The 17893-nt window shown below is 33.8% G+C and overlaps 1 protein-coding gene across 2 annotated transcripts in view; it reads left to right on the plus strand.

The window, feature by feature from the left end:
• Positions 1 to 17893, plus strand: part of LOC149786603 (transportin-3-like) — a 78757-nt gene that overhangs the window by 25156 nt on the left and 35708 nt on the right. For both annotated transcript variants that reach the window (XM_089977104.1, XM_089977103.1), the window contains exons 11-18: positions 625 to 700; positions 2131 to 2193; positions 3100 to 3246; positions 6156 to 6263; positions 12262 to 12359; positions 14646 to 14785; positions 15734 to 15925; positions 16306 to 16397. In XM_089977104.1, coding sequence (XP_089833230.1) covers positions 625 to 700; positions 2131 to 2193; positions 3100 to 3246; positions 6156 to 6263; positions 12262 to 12359; positions 14646 to 14785; positions 15734 to 15925; positions 16306 to 16397 — 916 coding nt within the window. The remainder of the gene's footprint in view (positions 1 to 624; positions 701 to 2130; positions 2194 to 3099; positions 3247 to 6155; positions 6264 to 12261; positions 12360 to 14645; positions 14786 to 15733; positions 15926 to 16305; positions 16398 to 17893) is intronic.

Consider the following 17893-nt stretch of genomic DNA (forward strand, 5'->3'; position numbering starts at 1 on the left):
AGAGGTCAGTATATTTTGTATTCAGATGCAAGTGATTTGATTAGAGGTTGGCATATTTTGTATTCAGATGCAAGTAATGTGATTAGAGGTTGGCATATTTTGTATTCAGATGTAAGTAATCTGATTAGAGGTAGGCATATTTTGTATTCAGATGTAAGTAATGTGATTATAGGTAGGCATATTTTGTATTCAGATGCAAGTAATGTGATTAGAGGTCGGCATATTTTGTATTCAGATTTAAGTAAATATTTTGAATTCAGATATAAGTAATCTGATTAGAGGTAGGCATATTTTGTATTCATACATAAGTAATCAGATTAGAGGTAGGCATATTTTGTATTCAGATATAATTGATTTGATTCGAGGTAGGAATACTTTGTATTCAGATGTAAGTAAATATTTCGAATTTAGACATAAGGAATCTGATTAGCTTTCCAAGTTATTTTAACAATTCATTTTGTTTTTCTCAGTTTTGACCATGACTTTCTTTAATTTAATAAAAAATACCTTGCTAGACAAATGAAGCAAAAGCCACTTAAAAGTTTTGTATTGAGGTGTTTGCAAGTCATATATAGGGAGATACATTAACACATAGAAGCATGTAACAATTATTTGATATTTCAGGTCTTTAAATTACTGCAGAATATTTACAGAAATGGCAGAGTCCTTTTTAGATGTTATTGTTTCTACACCTAATCAGGTAAGCTTTTCCTCATAGTATATGTCTAACAGTTGTTATGGTAATTGCAGTAACATTAACTTTTATTTTGTGCTAGGCTGTGAATTACTCGATTTTCCAAGGAAATAGTTTCGATAAATAATGGGAGTAGAATACCAGGAATATTTTTATTTACAATCCTTAGACATTAGTAACATTATGACAAAGAAATTAGAACTAGTATTAGGCGCTTACTTGGTCTGGTTGTAAAAATGGTCACATTTCATGCAGACAAAACAAATTCATATGCCACAATTCACATGTAGTTTTTCTTCATTTTTGTGTTTTATGCTGTTTTACCTTGAATTTGGAAGGAGTTTTATGTTACTTTTGATATTTTTTGTATGAATGTACACAAAACAGAAGATTATAAATGATAAATTGCTGATATTGTTTTACAGGATACAGTAAGAAATATGCTACATTATATATGTTATACATTGCTACTACAATACATTTGAGCATAAAATATACAAAAAAAGAGCAATGTCCTTATATAGCACACAAAAATCAAGGCCAAAAAGGAAAGTAGTTTTCAGTTGAACTAATATGGCAGGTGATTCAAATTAAAATATCGGATCAAGAAGGTTAATGATATTTTGCATGTATTTTTACAATCATATGCAGGTATTAAGTGAGAGGATTATCTAATTTCTTTCAGTATATTTAAGGACGATGTTCAAAGTTTTTAATAGTTGACTAAAAAAGCACTGTGTTTGAATCACACCCACTGCTGCTCCATTGATTCAAACAGGCTCATGTTTGGACACTGTCCACAAAACAGATGTACTAATATTAGTACTAACCCAATATATGCTGTGGTCTGTTGATTCAGGAGGCTGAATGATTCTTATGGTGGTAACAGGTCTTATTACTGATCATTTGACTCCAGCATCACTAGTTCTGTGTGAAATTAAAAGTTAGTTATTAGTTGATATACCAACTTCATTAATGTGCTTTTGTGTGAACACGAGTCAGAACTTTGTTTTATTTGTAAAAGTCATCCATATGCTTAGCATTTAGAATCGGTATCATTTGATGGACACACGCTCAGAATGCAAAATCTAGAATAAGTGATCTAGAGGTATTAACATTAAGCTGGTAAAGTTGTGCAGGCTACAGTATAATATAATTATTGCTATGATTGTATTTTTAATTATGTAAAACCACTTTAAGAATTTCATAATGTTTTTGCAGTTCAGTCTTTACTAATGAAAGGTTAAAATGTAGTAGATGGATGGTAGTAACAAGTCAAAATATTAATCCAGTGCGAAAACAAATACATGAATAACTACTTAGATTCTTGTTAAATCAAAATTTGTTGATGTATTTTCGGTTATTGAGTAATATTGTTTTATTAAGATGCATCTGCTTTTTATTAACATGCTTAATTTATTAATGTTGTTTTTCAGGGATTAGGTGATTTCAAAATTTTAGAACTCCTTTTAATGTGTATTGGTCATCACCAATATGAGGTGAGAAAATTGACATTTTCCATTCTGTGTTTCTTCTGATTTTCTACAACACACTTTGTATTTTCAGCTAATGTTTCTTCATAAATGACATGATGATTTTTATATAAGACCAGGAAATAAATACTGTATGTTTGCAGGCACAAAGTTTTATAAAATGTCTTAATGTTGTCATTAGTAATGGGTAGATTTTAAATGCACATTGGTTTATCACATATCCCTTCATTTATAGTTGCAATATTAAATCTATTGAAATTTTAAAAACTGTTGTCTGATATTCTTGTTAAGACTGGCCTGTCTGCTGTCAGGATAATGTGACTGGGTGGGGTATGATGCTTCATGTCTGTCGCATGATACGACAGTGCTAGACATCACTAAAAACTGCCACTCTGTAGACATTTTAGTGATATGACTGAATTTTTTTACAAGCTATGTTAAAAATCCAAATCACACATCATACATTCATTAATAAAAAAATCTGTCCTTTCAGAACAAAGATTAAAGAATGATTATCATGGTAGACAAACATGTATAGGTTTTTGTTGTATTGTAATGGCTAGTTGGAATGGGTGATGTTTGTATTTTTGAAAGCTTAAGGTTACTTTATGTACTTGCTTTTAAGTTCATTTTAACTGCAGAATGCATAGATCATGATCTAACATTGCATAATGCACTGGTAGATCTAGGTCTGTACAGTTTGTTTGGAGTAATGGGTAGAACAAACAACATAGACCCTGATCTGCTGTTGCATAATGCACCAGCAAATTAGGGTCTATGTTGTTTGTTGTTGGGTGCTACCTATAAGCAAGTCTATATGGTAACTGCCTGTATTATAGCAAGTATGTTGTTAACAAGTTATGTTGGATGTGAAATGTTTTATCTAATGCATAACTATCTCTTACATTTCAGGTAGCAGAGATTACTTTTAACTTTTGGTATAAATTATCCGAAGAACTCTATCAAAAGAATGATCAGGATTTAAATGAGATTTTTAAGCCGTATATCCAGAGGCTAATCATTGCACTGTGTCTACACTGTCAGATTGATATGGACCACGTGAGTTCATCCGTATATTATTTAAAATTCATTTGTAATCTGACATTTTAAATTGAAGCCACTTTTCATTTAGTTTCACGAAGAGTTACATCTTGCTATTCCAGATGCTTTGTATCTGATTATTGTTTTGATACATTGCAGTCAAGGGGCTTAATTCATTTGAGTCATTTCAAAAATTTGTATGTTGACAATTTGGTTTACATTTATCTGGCATTTTCATTTGTTAGAGTTTGCATCAGTTTGTAGAGACTAATTTTGTTGGTGAAAGTTTAAACAAGTTGCTACAGTCTTTCTTCAATTTTTATGCTCAAATTCACATGGGAAGGGAGGGGGATTCTTTGGTTCTGTCCATCCGTCTGTACCAAGAAAATTGTTAGACTGTACAGTAATCACTCAAGGTATACAAACAAGTTTTGGTAAGCCTATTTGTATGCATATGTTGATGGCCTTATTACATTTTCTGGCCATTACTTTCATATTTCAATGTTTTATTCATTATTTAACGTTTTTGACATTTTCACAAAAACCTTGTTAGGTTGAAAAATAAAATATTTTGTATTCAGATGTAGATGACCTGATTACATTTTCTGGCCAGTACTGAAGTTTGTCAATGTTTTACACATTTTGTAAATGGGCTTGGACTCCTTTGATGTAAGCATTGTTAGTATGATCAGGCAAACTCCTTTGAGGTAGAAAAATGAAATTTGATAGGCATGTTTGTATGCATTTTTAGATGAACTGTATGAATCATCATACATAATAATAATTGTATCAATATTTAGATTTTGAATGTTTGGACTCTGGTTTTTTGGTCCATATGGAACAAATATGTTGTATAAGCCCAGGTCCAGTATTGCTCACTTTTGTTATGTGTGTACAGCAGAGTGTTTTTGTTGTGGGGTTTAACACCATTTTTCACCACATGATAGGCTATGCATGGCGGCCAGTATTAATGGTGGAGGAAAAACCCGGGAAGAACCACCGACCCATGAGAAGCTACTGGCAAGCTTTCTCATATGCCTACATTGGTCGAATCCTAGACTCAAACCCACGCAGACAGAGGTGAAATGGCAGTGATCCATAACGGATAGCGCTTTAGACCACTTGGCCACTTGGGGGCCCCCACATCAGAGTGATAAGATTGTTATATTTAGTTTCTTATCATCCAGTGATACTATCAAAACAATAATGAAAATATTGGGTAAGTTTTTGCATTTAGCTCATGACCATGAGCATTTTGCTCCCAGTATCAATACTGTAATGCCTGGAACCACCCAGTATCAATACTGTAATACCTGGAACCACCCAGTATCAATACTGTAATACCTGGAACCATGAAATTTGGTGAGTGGATGCTTCTTGATGAGCATTACATCTTCAGTACAAAATTCACATTTTACACTTCACTGGCTTTTGTTAAATGTGTTTGAAGTTAATTTCTAAGCCACTTTTCTTACTAGAATCGTGAAACCTGATGACTTTCGATTTTCTCTGTTAGTAACACATCTGTACTACAAAGGAAGGTGAATCAGACCTGAATTCCGCCTTTTACTGTCTATCTGCATGTTTTTGTGTTTAATTCATGAACATAAGGCTTTTTGGCATGCAGTATGTAAACTGTCCTATACAGAATCATGAAACATTGAGGGGATGCATCTTGATAATTGGAACTATAGCTGTATTGTAACATAGCTCTACATGGCTTATTTCATTGTTCAGTGACTTTGTTGAATTTTTCATTTAAAGTTGTTTCCTGGATACTGTTCATGTTAGAGACATGAAGCTTGAGAATTGGATTCATCTTTATTACTACTCTACAATTGAAGAGAAAGAGGGAAATTGTGACCTATATTTGATGCCTTATGTAGTTGAAGTAATTGTGTTTATCTCATGACTAGACAGATCTTTGCACACATACTAACCAACACAAATGGTCCTTTCTGACTAGAGCTGTTGTGAATTTGACTACTGATGCATGAACTATGCTTGTAATAACAGCCATGCTGGCTCCCACTACAAGGTTATTCAAAGCCTGTGACTTCCATGTTTTGTAAAATCTGGCATCTGCAATAGAGCAATGATAGTAGTTTTGAAACAGATCTTATGAACAATGACTTGAAGAAAAACAGAACAAAATTACTCAGTGGTTATCAACTGGCTATCATTTTTATTATTTCATAAAAAAGGGTTCCTTATTTACATTTTTTTATCATTTTTATTATTTCATAAAAAAGGGTTCCTTGTTTACATTTTTTTATGTCTTATTTGCCCTGTCATAGGGGCAAACATTTGGTATGTCAAGATGACTTTAGTCAGAATGAGTTTTTCTGCGTGATTAACAATGGCTGCATGGAACTACTAAAGTCTTCGCAGAACAAGCTATGGCATCATATTTACATACTGGTTTATGTGTAAACAGTGTAACGACTAAGTTTTTGTCTTAGGTTATTTGACAAAAATATTAAGAAATTATTGGTAAATACATGATATTACATGATTGTTAAGATATGGCTTTCTGAAGAATATTTTAGCAAGATTCTTATGGAGACAGTTATGTGGTATTACTCATATGATTCCACCATATACACAAACATGCATGCTTGAATTCCATAATTCTTGTCATGGCATTAGCACTGAGAGTATTATCCCAAGTCCCAATGTTATTTATTTAATGCTTTTGAAAAAACAAAATGTTAAGTCCTAACTTTATTTGTCTCCCCACCATTTTTGATAGTGAGGAAGTCACCCTTTAGGTTTCCAAGGGTTACAACTAAATTAATGCAGGTGTTCAGTCACATGAGTTTGTGCATATTTACTTCAAGACATCTTTAACTGTTTAATAAATTTTACAACCTGTATGCTTTTCATTTCTGTTAATAAATGTGTAATTGTTGAATATTTTATTTCAGGAAGGCATCCCAGATGACTCGGATGATTTTTCAGAGTTCAGAACAAGAGTGTCAGAACTGATAAAAGATGTTGTGTTTATAGTGGGATCATCTACATGTTTTAATCATGTATGTAAACACTGTGGGGTTTTTTCATCTCGTGTGACAGGGAAGGGTTTTGACCTTAAATAACTGTTGTATCTACATGTCAAATGCTCAACTTTTCTTTCCAGGTCCATATGTACTATGCAGAGAAAATCGAAAAAATGTCAAATACATTGCCTGATAACATTAACATTAGCATTACTATCACCATAACTTAGAGGTTAATTCCCCTCGCTCCCATTAGGTGGCCACTGGAATCCTGGAAGTAAGCAGTTTAAACATCATTTTTAACAGTAAACAATGCCCCCTATGAATCCATTGAAAGTTACATTTAATTTTGACCATCCACCATTTTGTTTATAGTGGGATTGTAAGCCAAAACATTATCTGTTGTGCATGCAGCATTTGTGTGATTACCACTGAATTTATTTGCATTTTTGTACCGTTTGTTATTGTCTGTGAGATTTTGATACAGTATCATACAATTTGCAATGGTGAAACTGTTGTATGCTTTTAAAATTTGATATATTTCACTTCTTAGGTTATCATTTTGTATATTTATTGTACATGTTTGAGTTTCTTTGTACTTTCACTTCAGATGTGTCAATCATGTGCAAGAAGTGTAAATGATTTGCAGTTATGGTTCACAACCATGTTTGACCTGTGCAAAATGCTTTACTGCAAACACTTGTAGTTTCTGTACATTATGGACAGATGTCTGGTCCATTGTCTGAGGGACCTTGACAGATGAGTATGCTTAACCTCATCTGCATGAAATTCTTAGTCATCGTCCCATTTGTGAATCTTGAATCAGCTTTATGGGGGCTGTTCAGATGCCACCTCCACCGCCCATGAATATGGCAAAAACAGTTCTGGCAGTGACTGTATCTTTAAATTCAATCAACAATGTAACATGTGATTACAATCAAGTATTGGAATTGTGAGTGATTTGTACATGGATGAATTTACACAAGCTTTATTGATGAGAATGTTGATGAGCAAAATGAACAAAAGTTAAAATTGGCACACAACTGGGTATATGTTCTTATTACCACCCATGCATGGATTTGGAAATGTTGAAGATTGGAATGGGAAATTACATTTTATCTTTACTGACCAAACCAGCTTGCATTATATATCATCCTCCATATGCAGTCTCTGCTACAGATCAACCCGTCCAACTGTCTGGATAAAATCAGTATATGGTTTTAGCAATCATGCTTATGTATTTTGAATTGACCAGCCAGCCAGTCAACCACATCTCTGAACAGTCACAACAACAGCAGCATCCTTCACCACTCAGATCGCACAGCTGACCAGCCAGATTGTGGTAAAACAATGTTACATTTGGAGTGGACTGGCTTAGTCCAACCAGGTGCACTGGACTGGCATTCTATAGGCAGAGCATGTTCTATACTGGACTTGAGTCAACTACTGCTAATAGCATATCCAGTAGAGAGAATGTTTACACATGCTGACGTTAGTATGTTGTCATTGCTGTATCGAGTGTTATATCCTTGGATTCAGAGAGTGAAGGAAGAGGACAGTATGGGGGATTGATGAAGGGGTGAGTCAGACATTGCTGAACATTCATATCCGATTATAAAATGGATGGAACTTAGTTTTAAGGCAGCAGTTTAAGAACTTTACAGGCGTTTGCCTTCTTTTGGATGTTGTCATCCACATACAATCAGTCCTACTTAATAGTCAAGGCCTCCTTGGGTATAGATGATGATGACAATGATTTATCATTTAGAATCTTGTCACAATCATTAAAGATTGGACAAATCTGAGAGCATCCCATGTAACTCAAGAGCCTTCGTTTCAGTGAGTTAGTTGCCTACATCTTTCTAACTGTACTGGTGCAGATCTCATAATGGTATGAATTATTCAGATGGGAGTTTAATGCCACACCAGAGTTGGTCAGGAAGTTTGTATTGACTTCCTCCCTGCCAGACCATGCATCATTGGTGATCTTTCATCTAGCAATAAAGACTAGAAGTGATCATGCCACAGTTTTAGTAGGCTGTATTGCCAGGGTAGTCAATATGGCTCTTACCTTGTGATGGTGATTACCCTAACAGACTCTTGTAAAATGGATTTAATTAGAGGAGACACACTCCTGCGGTCTTATCGCAAACCACATCATGCGGTTGCACTTACCTTTTTCTCAAAATGGAACCTTTCATGTTTCTTGACGTGGTTCGACTCGTCAAAGTTTGAATCCTTGTCTACCATCTCAATGGATGTACAACGATATTCCCACCACATACGGCAGGAAAGCAAGACATAACCCCCACCAAGAACTCACCGCTTGGCTAAGGGTGGTTATTAAATTGGTATATTTTGAATTCTCACAGACCATATATGACTAATGATTATTTGTTGGCAAGTTTCTTGAACCTGGCCTTCAAACATGTCTCAATTCGAGACATAATGGAGTCATTTGACCCCATGCCCAGTCTACTTTATCCAGCTCTATTTGCATGATGGCCTCAAAAAGGAGAGAGCTAAATCTTGTCAGGTCACTGGTAGTTACATAGACAGTTACCATGCCCCTCTTCCATGATAGCATAATCTAAGCCCTGGGTATGATCTTCAGACCTATGGTAGATTTTGCCTTGGTATTTTTTTTCAGAGACAAAATCTTTGTGTGGGATCCCATGGGTTTATCTTGCCTGTGTACAAACACATTGCCTGTCTTCTGTCATGCTAAACTAATGCTTGGAAAAGTTCATCCTTTCAGTATCCTGTAGGATGATACAGGTCGAGGTTGGATGCTCAAACATATCATCCTCTTGCCTTTTCTCCAAATATTAATGTGATTGGATAATGTATTTGAAAGAAAAAGTAAACTTTTTAAAATTAATTATGTTTCTCAGATAATCCTTACTTGATCACATTACTAAAATCCACTCCCCCCATTCTTCCCCACCTGCGAGCATCCTATTACAGGTTTCATTCAAGCTTAAACTGGTTACATCTGGGAGACTGGTGGTCACATATTTGGAATGGGTGGGTGGTTGACCTGTTAAGAGTTAATTCCGTTTGTGTGAGAGAAAATGTTGTTTTTATCATATTTAAAGAAGGTCTGGATTCAGAGGTAGCAGAGAGCAATTCTAATGTTAATGGGATCAGGTAAGTATTATTGGTGAAACATAATTTACTACACTAATTGCTTTTTTTGCCTCTTCAGTTAAATAGTGTTTAACTGACTGCATATAAATTAACACCATTCAGTACATAGGTCTATAGATGTTCATTACATCTATATTTTGGCAAGGAGTGATTAGATCTTAAAAGTAATATACAACTACAAAACTAAACACATGTCAACAAACGTTACTCTTAATGATTTTTAAAATATTTTGTCTGAAGGCTTAAGAGACCATTTCTGACCCAGTACAGTTGAAAAGAAAAGCTGTATTTAATGGTACACAATTATATTAGTTACCAGACACACTCTGTATTTCAGTTGATTGCCTTCAACAGGTTTAATGTTTATGTGAATGGTCAGGATGTCACAAGTATTGGGTAATTAATGTTTTTTTTAAGCTTTTATAATTTAGGCCACAGTTGTCATATCTCTTGTTGCTGATTATCTGTGAATGAACTATGTTGCAACTGTTGTCATTGTGGGTGTTGTTCTGCCTGTACACCTGGTATTTAGGAGTGGAAAATGCTTCATCATTTGATTTTAAAACAAATACATTTTGAAGTAATTGCCCTTGAATTCATATGAGCATTTTATAACATGCCCACTTTGAAATTGTAGAAAATAATGCTCTGAATTATTGGTTTTTTTTATACTTTTATCCCATTTAGTATCTCATGAAATGATCTGCCAGATAATACTTGCTTGTAAGTCAAGTCAAACTGCAAATAACAAAGATCCAGATCTGCTGATACATTATGGGCCTGCAGAGTCTGTGTTTGTTGTACTTATGACTTCTAACCAACTGGTTAGATTTAGATGTGCCTGTGCAGTTTGCAGTTGGACTTACCTTATAAATACGTGTATATGGTACATGTGTGCTTTAGGTAGTGTAAAATGATTTGAACCTATTTCATTGTGATATTTAATATAGCATTGACTTACAACAAAGCTTAATAATTAGTAGGCTAACTTTTAGCATTACTGGTCAAAGACCAGAAGAGCTTATGGGGTGGTCTTCTGTCATTAATCTATCCATGCATTAGCATGAGTTTATTGTCACTGCTTCTCCTAAAACACAAAGAGGATTTCCTTGAACATTTACACACACATTCATCCCATGGTTTAGTTGGTCCTAAATAAAAATGGTTCTTGTTATTGCTACCCCCCTAATCCGAAAGTCATAACAAAATACTTTTTTTTCCTAAAAGACTTTTTATGATGACTTCTTGGTTCAAAAGTGAAAAACTTTGCAGATCTGGTGCAATATGGCTCACATGGCAGCCGGCTTAGAAATCTTCTCACTGCTCCTCCTGAGCAGAGAAAGTCATGTCACCGTGTAGTTTTCAACAGAAGATTTCTTATTGTTTATTGTATTCATAGAAAAAAATTGTGTTGATCTGTCATCCAGTAGTGTTGCCTCAGTGGCCTTCTTGCAAATCATGTTATTGCTACACTTGGTTGGAAAGTCATATTGACATTGGGCTTTCACCAAAAGACTTCTTATAATGTCTGGTTGCTTCTTAGTGAAAATTATGCCAATCTGACCTCTTAAAAATCTTGTTATTGCTGCTTGGTCGTATCGACATAGGTTTTTCACCAGAGGACTTGATGTCACATCTAAGTGGTCCTAAATTCAGATGTTGCCAAGTTTGTTTTCAGATATGACTGCCAAGACAGCATTCTTTAAAAATTGTGTTATTGATACTCTGCATGATTGAATGGTGGTATTGGCTTGGGGTTTTCAAAAAGTCTAGTTAGGATTGTCTTTAAAATTTTGATATAGACTGTAATTATTATTTCTTCCACTTGTATTTATTAGCTTATTGTTATGTTAATTTTTTATTGAACGTTTGATTAGTTTTATATGGTCATTCAGAGAGACATATCACCTAGTCTGTTAAGTCCACTGTTAAGGTTACAAGATATAAACAGCATTAGCACCACTATAAAAAAATGTTATTTGATATTTTGAATTTAAAAAAAAAACTTTTAGCCTTGAGCAAATACTGCAAAGGGATTTTTGTAGTTATGGTTTAAATTCAGATAAGAACTGATTTTCATATTTTCATGATCCTTGAAGCCATGAAGCTTAAAAAAAATAAAATTACCCACTCCATGATCCTGAAGTTCATTCTTATAATTACAGTAATTTACAATAACAACAATAATAGGTCAAAAAGAAATAATCTTTTATTAAAAATAAATATCTGCTCAAATGATACTCACCTGGAATAAAGGACACTTGAATAACATGGGGTATGTGACAATAATAAGATGCCTTTAAGATTTAAATTTTGGCTATATAATTATTAAAGCACTAAATAGAGAATTTAAAAGAAAGTTGAATAATAAAGGAAATAATCCAAAGTAACTTTATTTTGATAAGATATTTCAATACTTGTGTACATTAAACAAGAGGAGCAGACATTTGGGGACTAAGCAGCAGATGTTTTGATGTCAGTAGGGATTGTTCAGCCATTATTAAATAATTGAAGCTCCTAATAAAAAGTATACACTAACCAATTTCGCTGGCTCAAATGAATTTCATGTTAACTCGATTTCATATGATTTTTAAAAAAATTATATATTTTTTACAGTTGAGACTAAAAGAAAATTTAATTATTTATCTGAAAAGAAAACACAAATTGGATTCATACACAGCTAAAATGACTGGTATTAAAGTTAACTCAATTACATATCTTTCAATGAAATGTAAAGAAGGTGAAACCAAAAATTTCAAGTTATGCTGTGTTGAGTTATGTGACCACTGAGTTGGGGGGTAGCTGCTTATGATTTTACGTGATGCACTAATAATTTTTAAATGGTGATATCTAATGTGTAATTTAATATTAAATGTCATTCCAGATGTTTCAAAACCTAAAAAATCAACCATCAAATGCATCATGGGAATCCTCAGAAGCCTCGTTGTTCATCATGACTGCTGTGGCAAAGAATATTGTTCCGTAAGTAGCATATTTGTGACAAACATACTGTTTACTTACGATTTCTGTTAATCATAATTGTGCCATAAAAGGCATAAGAATGTAGTATAAAATTGTTTCATTGTCTGCATCAGACAACATTTCACTACATTACAGAAATGTATCAGAAATACATCATTGATGTTGACTTCCACCATCCATGTACATCATAATGATTGGACATATTTTCTTTGCATAAATTGGTTGCTTATAGATTTTGCACCCAAGATTTTCAAAATAATTGTGCAAGTTGATTGATTGGTTTGGGTTGCTTTTATTAGTGCTGAACTAATTCGAGTAACATACCTTGATGAAGGATACACCAAGGTAGGTGATTCGTGCTGATTTTTGTTAGTAGGATTCAAATATGTCATCTTTCATTTATGGTTTTGTTCTTCATTAGTTGCAACTTATGCAGGCATTGAAAGTTAAATAAACACCCACCAAGGGACATTATGATACAGAGACTCAAATAGTTTAGAATAAACTCATCAAGTTCAGGAAGTTACAATAATATTCACTTTTTTAATGTATGTTTAAACTTATAATGAAGAAAAAAGATCAAAGTTTTAAAAAAAAACATGTTCTTATCCACTTTGATTTTATAAGTTCTTCCTCTGGGTCATACCTGGCTAAAGACAGAAAGGAATGGTTTTATACTGAGTAACTTCTATTCTTGAATTGTAATTCACGCCTAATAAGTACTCACTTGACAACACACTGTAATTCGTGCCCAAGAAGTACTCACTTGACAACAAATGGTAGTTCATGTCTAACAAGTACTCACGTGACAACAGATTGTAATTTGCCATACTTATGAAAGAGAAGAACAATGAAATGTTTGAAGTAACTTTTTGGTAGTAAGAGATACTGATAATAGCAGACATGGATTTCATTTATAAACTTGACCAGGTTTAGTCACAAAGGAAATAATTAAATTTAGAATATGCTGTAAAACTTTTTTTAGTTAACACAACTTTTTATGAATTTTCAATCACCAAAATATTTGTCTCCAAAATTCTGGGCTTTAATATTACAGAACAAAGCTTTATGTATACCGAATTAGCTTTTCATGATAAAGTTGAATAATTGTTAGTGCAGTAATAGCAAACTTACGGCAGCTTATTACGTTCTTGGATACATTGTTCAATCTGTTATTATGTTTGAGTTTAAATTCCTCTGACCAAATTCCAAATATGTTTTCCAAAGACATTGTTAAAGTTTTCTTTTTATTGCAACATTTAATTGGCTATAGTATCTGATTTGTATGGTCTACCTAAGAAAATTAGCTCATTTATAATATTTTTTTATCATCTGATGCGCCAAAGTCAGATAAGCAATGGCAGTCATTCAAACAACAAAGGCACTGGGTAACAAAAGTGCAATAATCATGTAATTCATAATCAGTAAATAACAATGGCCTGACAAAAGTGCCAGACAATCAAAGGTGTGATGATCACATCTCATTCATAATCAGTACTTTTGAATCACTGATTGCTAGTTCAAACATGAAAATAAATGATTTGTTTTGTACTATTTTGTCTTCATAATTTAGAAACATTCTTTATATATCATTCTCTACCTGTATGCTGACTAACTGAGCATAGCTCAAAGTAAATCTCTTGTGTTCATGTTCAATTTTGACATGTGAAAAAACGGCTGAAATTTGCAGTCAATAAAAAATAAATAATGTCTCTTTAGACGTAAAGGTATATGAGTATTTGCATGTCACTGAAAAACATATCAGGGAAAAATCTAAAATATATAGAAAACCTATGACTGTTGACAATTTCTTTCCAGCTAAATAAATAAATGACTAATTTACTAGTCCTTTTTGCAGAAATGTGATTTTTATGATTCATCGGATAATACTTGTACATGTATGTTGATACTTTTATAGATGGTTAAGTTTACAAATGTATATTGTTTGTTAAAAATTGTGTTACCATCACATATGAGTTCTGACAGTAGTCATATCATCATGAATTGTTGACTACATGTATGTTCAGTGTCATTGATATGAACATGTACATTATCATTTTGAAAAATTAATTTGGATATAATATTTCTTGGTTATAACATAAATCCCAGACTTCACTGAAATGTTATAGACAATCTTTTTGGTAAATATATAAATATATATATTATATATATATATATATATATATATATATATATATATATATATATATATATATATATATATATATATATATATATATATATATATATATTAGAAACTCCATAACATGTAGGGTTTTCTTTCAGAGAAGAGAGTGAGATAGTCCCTCATGTTGTGCAGGCAGTATTGTCTATTCCGTCCAGTGCCCACTTAGCTGTGCGACATACCTCTATACAACTGGTAGGAGAGCTGTGTGAGTGGATTGAGAAACATCCAGATACACTAGGTGAGTGTCTGAGATAATGAAGCTTTTTTTTAGCTCACTGGCTATAAGGCCAGTTTCAGTTTGTGGCACTGCCCTTGTTTATTGTCTATCATCCAGCAACATATGTTGCCAATCCATCATAATTGCTGTTTTATACTTTTTAGCATTTGGCTTGTTCTGTCCAGATTTTACAGAAAGCATTGACCATTTTAGGCTTGTATCTATGATGCTATTGTTCCATTAACTGTGGTGCCATTTGCTTACAGTAGAAAAAAACTTTAAATGATTTTTTTTGAAAACAACAAAATATAATTTGATTCATTTTGGCAGAGTTATATGGCATGAAGACCTGTTAATCATATATTGTGCTTGCCTTAAACAATCCAGTATAACTGCTCTTACTTAACTTGTTTACACAGAGAAATGACTTGTATATATTTGCTGAAACAGGCTTTGACTTTGAAACCACTGAACAATCATTTGATTTAGTATGAATGATGCCAATCTGCTGACAGGTATGGCCGCCATTAATAAACATATAAACATCTTTAAAATACTTTTTCCATAAATAACAGAATTTGACTGAACTGAGAGTAAACATCCTGCTAATTTACTTTACTTGTGCAACATCAGTTGAATTTGGTGATTAGTTAGGCCAATGTTGGCCATTTGAGCAATCATTTTGGCTGCATTTTTTGACCCATGAACTTCAATGTCCATAGCTCTTATTCCTGAGGAGTGCTGTTAAGTTGGGCATGGCAACGTCTAGGTATACAAGATGCAGATTTGAGAATGGAAATGGATGAAGCACTTATAGATTCTTGTAACAATTTAGCTATTATTTTTAGACAATGCTCCAAATGTGTCAATTTTCATGTTTCTTTTGCCTTGTGTCATGAAATTAAATGTACGTAAATCATACTGGAAAGTTAAGTGGTCACTGTTGAAAAAATAGCTTATATATTTCAGACCCAGTATTACAGTTCCTGCTGGCAGGACTACAAAATACTCACCTTGCCACAGCTGCAGCTATGTCCCTCCAGAATATTGCCACAACATGCCGTGATCAAATGGTCTCCCATTTTCAGGGCCTCGTACAGATAGCTCAGGCTGTAGACTCTTTCAATCTCTCAAATGATGCTGCTATAGGCTTGTTAAAAGGTTAGACTCACACTATTTTCATTTAACATTGTTAGAAACTTCCTTCACAACATTGTGTCCTTCATTGGTCCCCAGTTTTTGTACATTAAGTTCTACAGTCAAGTGGGTATCAGAGGAAGATCCTGTTTCTTTAACACATTAGCCTCTCCGTCAACAAATTTGTTATAGTGTATTTGTATTGTTTATAGAATGTACAAACAAATATTCCACAATCAACGACAACTGTAGAAACTGCAGGACCTAAAGTGTACCAATAAATGTGATTTTTCTGGTCAAAATGGTTCAAATTTTAATGTCAGTAATTTTTGCATCAGTTTGTTGCTACAACTACCTTTGCATTTGATGCTGAAGTTTCAAACATGTTTTCTAATTTTTTTCAGGTATAGCAACAATCTTAGGTAAGCTTCCCCCTGCAGAGACATCAAAAGGACTTCAAACCTTGTGTTCCTTCCAGATTACTCCTCTCAGTAAGGTCAGCTTCAGGACATAATATAAGAATAATATATTTACATATTTTTCTTGCATTTAGTAGCAATAAGTACTTAATTTTGCAGTGTTACATATTTTTTCCTCATCAGTGTTTACCTCTACTGGTCAAAGACAGACAAGCTTATATGTTAACCTGTTGTCTATAATGTCATCCATCTGTCGGTTAGCACAAGTTTGTTATCACCACACACACACACATGCACACACACACACACACATAAAGTCTAGTTGGTCCTAAATGAAAAGGGATGCTACTACAGTAGCCAGTATGGCAGTATGGTTTAATTGTTGCTCCTCCTGAACGAATGGTAATAGAAACATTGCTTTTTATCAAGTTGGTCCTTAATGAAAACGGTGCAGTTCTGAAATGTTTTGGCTGCCATCTTGACAGTCTTAATATTGCTGATACTCCTCCACAGTGAGTCGTATTGACATGGGGTTTTCATGCGAAGACATCTTATGGTGTCTTGTTTGGCCTAAAGAAACTTTTCGACCGGATCTCCGATATGATGGTCATCCATCAATCTGTTAGCACATGTTTGTTATCACCGCTACTTAACTCCCTGGAGGATTGCCATGATACCTTACACACACACACACATCCGTCCCACATTCTAGTAGGTCTTAAATGAAAATGATGACACTTGGACATCGACCATGGATGTTACAGCAGCCATCTTGAAAATCATGTTAATACTACTTCTCTTGAATGGATGGTCACATTAGAATGAGATTTTCACTGATAACAAGATATTTTATGATGTGTAGTTGGTACTAAATGAAAATGGTGCTGATCTGACATCCAGTATGACGGCCAAGGTAGCCTTCATGGAGATCTTGTTAAGTCGTATCAATATGGGGATTTCAGCAAAAGACTCGTCTCCTTGGACCTAAATGAAAATTCTGCTGATGTGAGTTCCAATATGGTGGTTGTCTCATGTTGTCTTCATTGTTATTGCTATTCCAAAAATACTTAGAGGATTTCCATAAAACATTACACACATGTTCATTCCAAGGTCAGGTTGGTCATACATGTTAAAGGTGCCCCTTTGATGTCCAGTGCAGTTGTCATCTTCAAAATCTTGTTATTGTTACTCTTCCAGAATGGATGGTGATATCAGCAGATAGTTATTACTTAAATACTTCGTATATTGTCTAGTTTTCTTAAAGGAAAATGGTGCAGATCTGACATACAGTGGCCACCATGGCAGACGTCTTGCAATTATTGTTATTGCTACTTCTTCTGAAGAGAAAGTCATATAGATTTTTGTTTTCACCAGAAGACTAATGGTGATGTTTAGTTGGTCCTGAAGTACAGTGATTCTTGTCAATATCTACCATATGGCAGCCATGATAGTCATCTTGAAAATCTTGTTGTTAATTATTCTAGATGTTTGGTCAAATTGAAATGGAGTTTTCACCTGAAAACTTCTTGCAATGTCTAGCTGCTTCTAAATCAGAATGGTGTCCATTTGCCAT

The sequence above is a fragment of the Sinohyriopsis cumingii genome, chromosome 12 (assembly GCF_028554795.1).
Source record: "Sinohyriopsis cumingii isolate HCF-2022 chromosome 12, ASM2855479v2, whole genome shotgun sequence".
NCBI lineage: Eukaryota > Metazoa > Mollusca > Bivalvia > Unionida > Unionidae > Sinohyriopsis > Sinohyriopsis cumingii.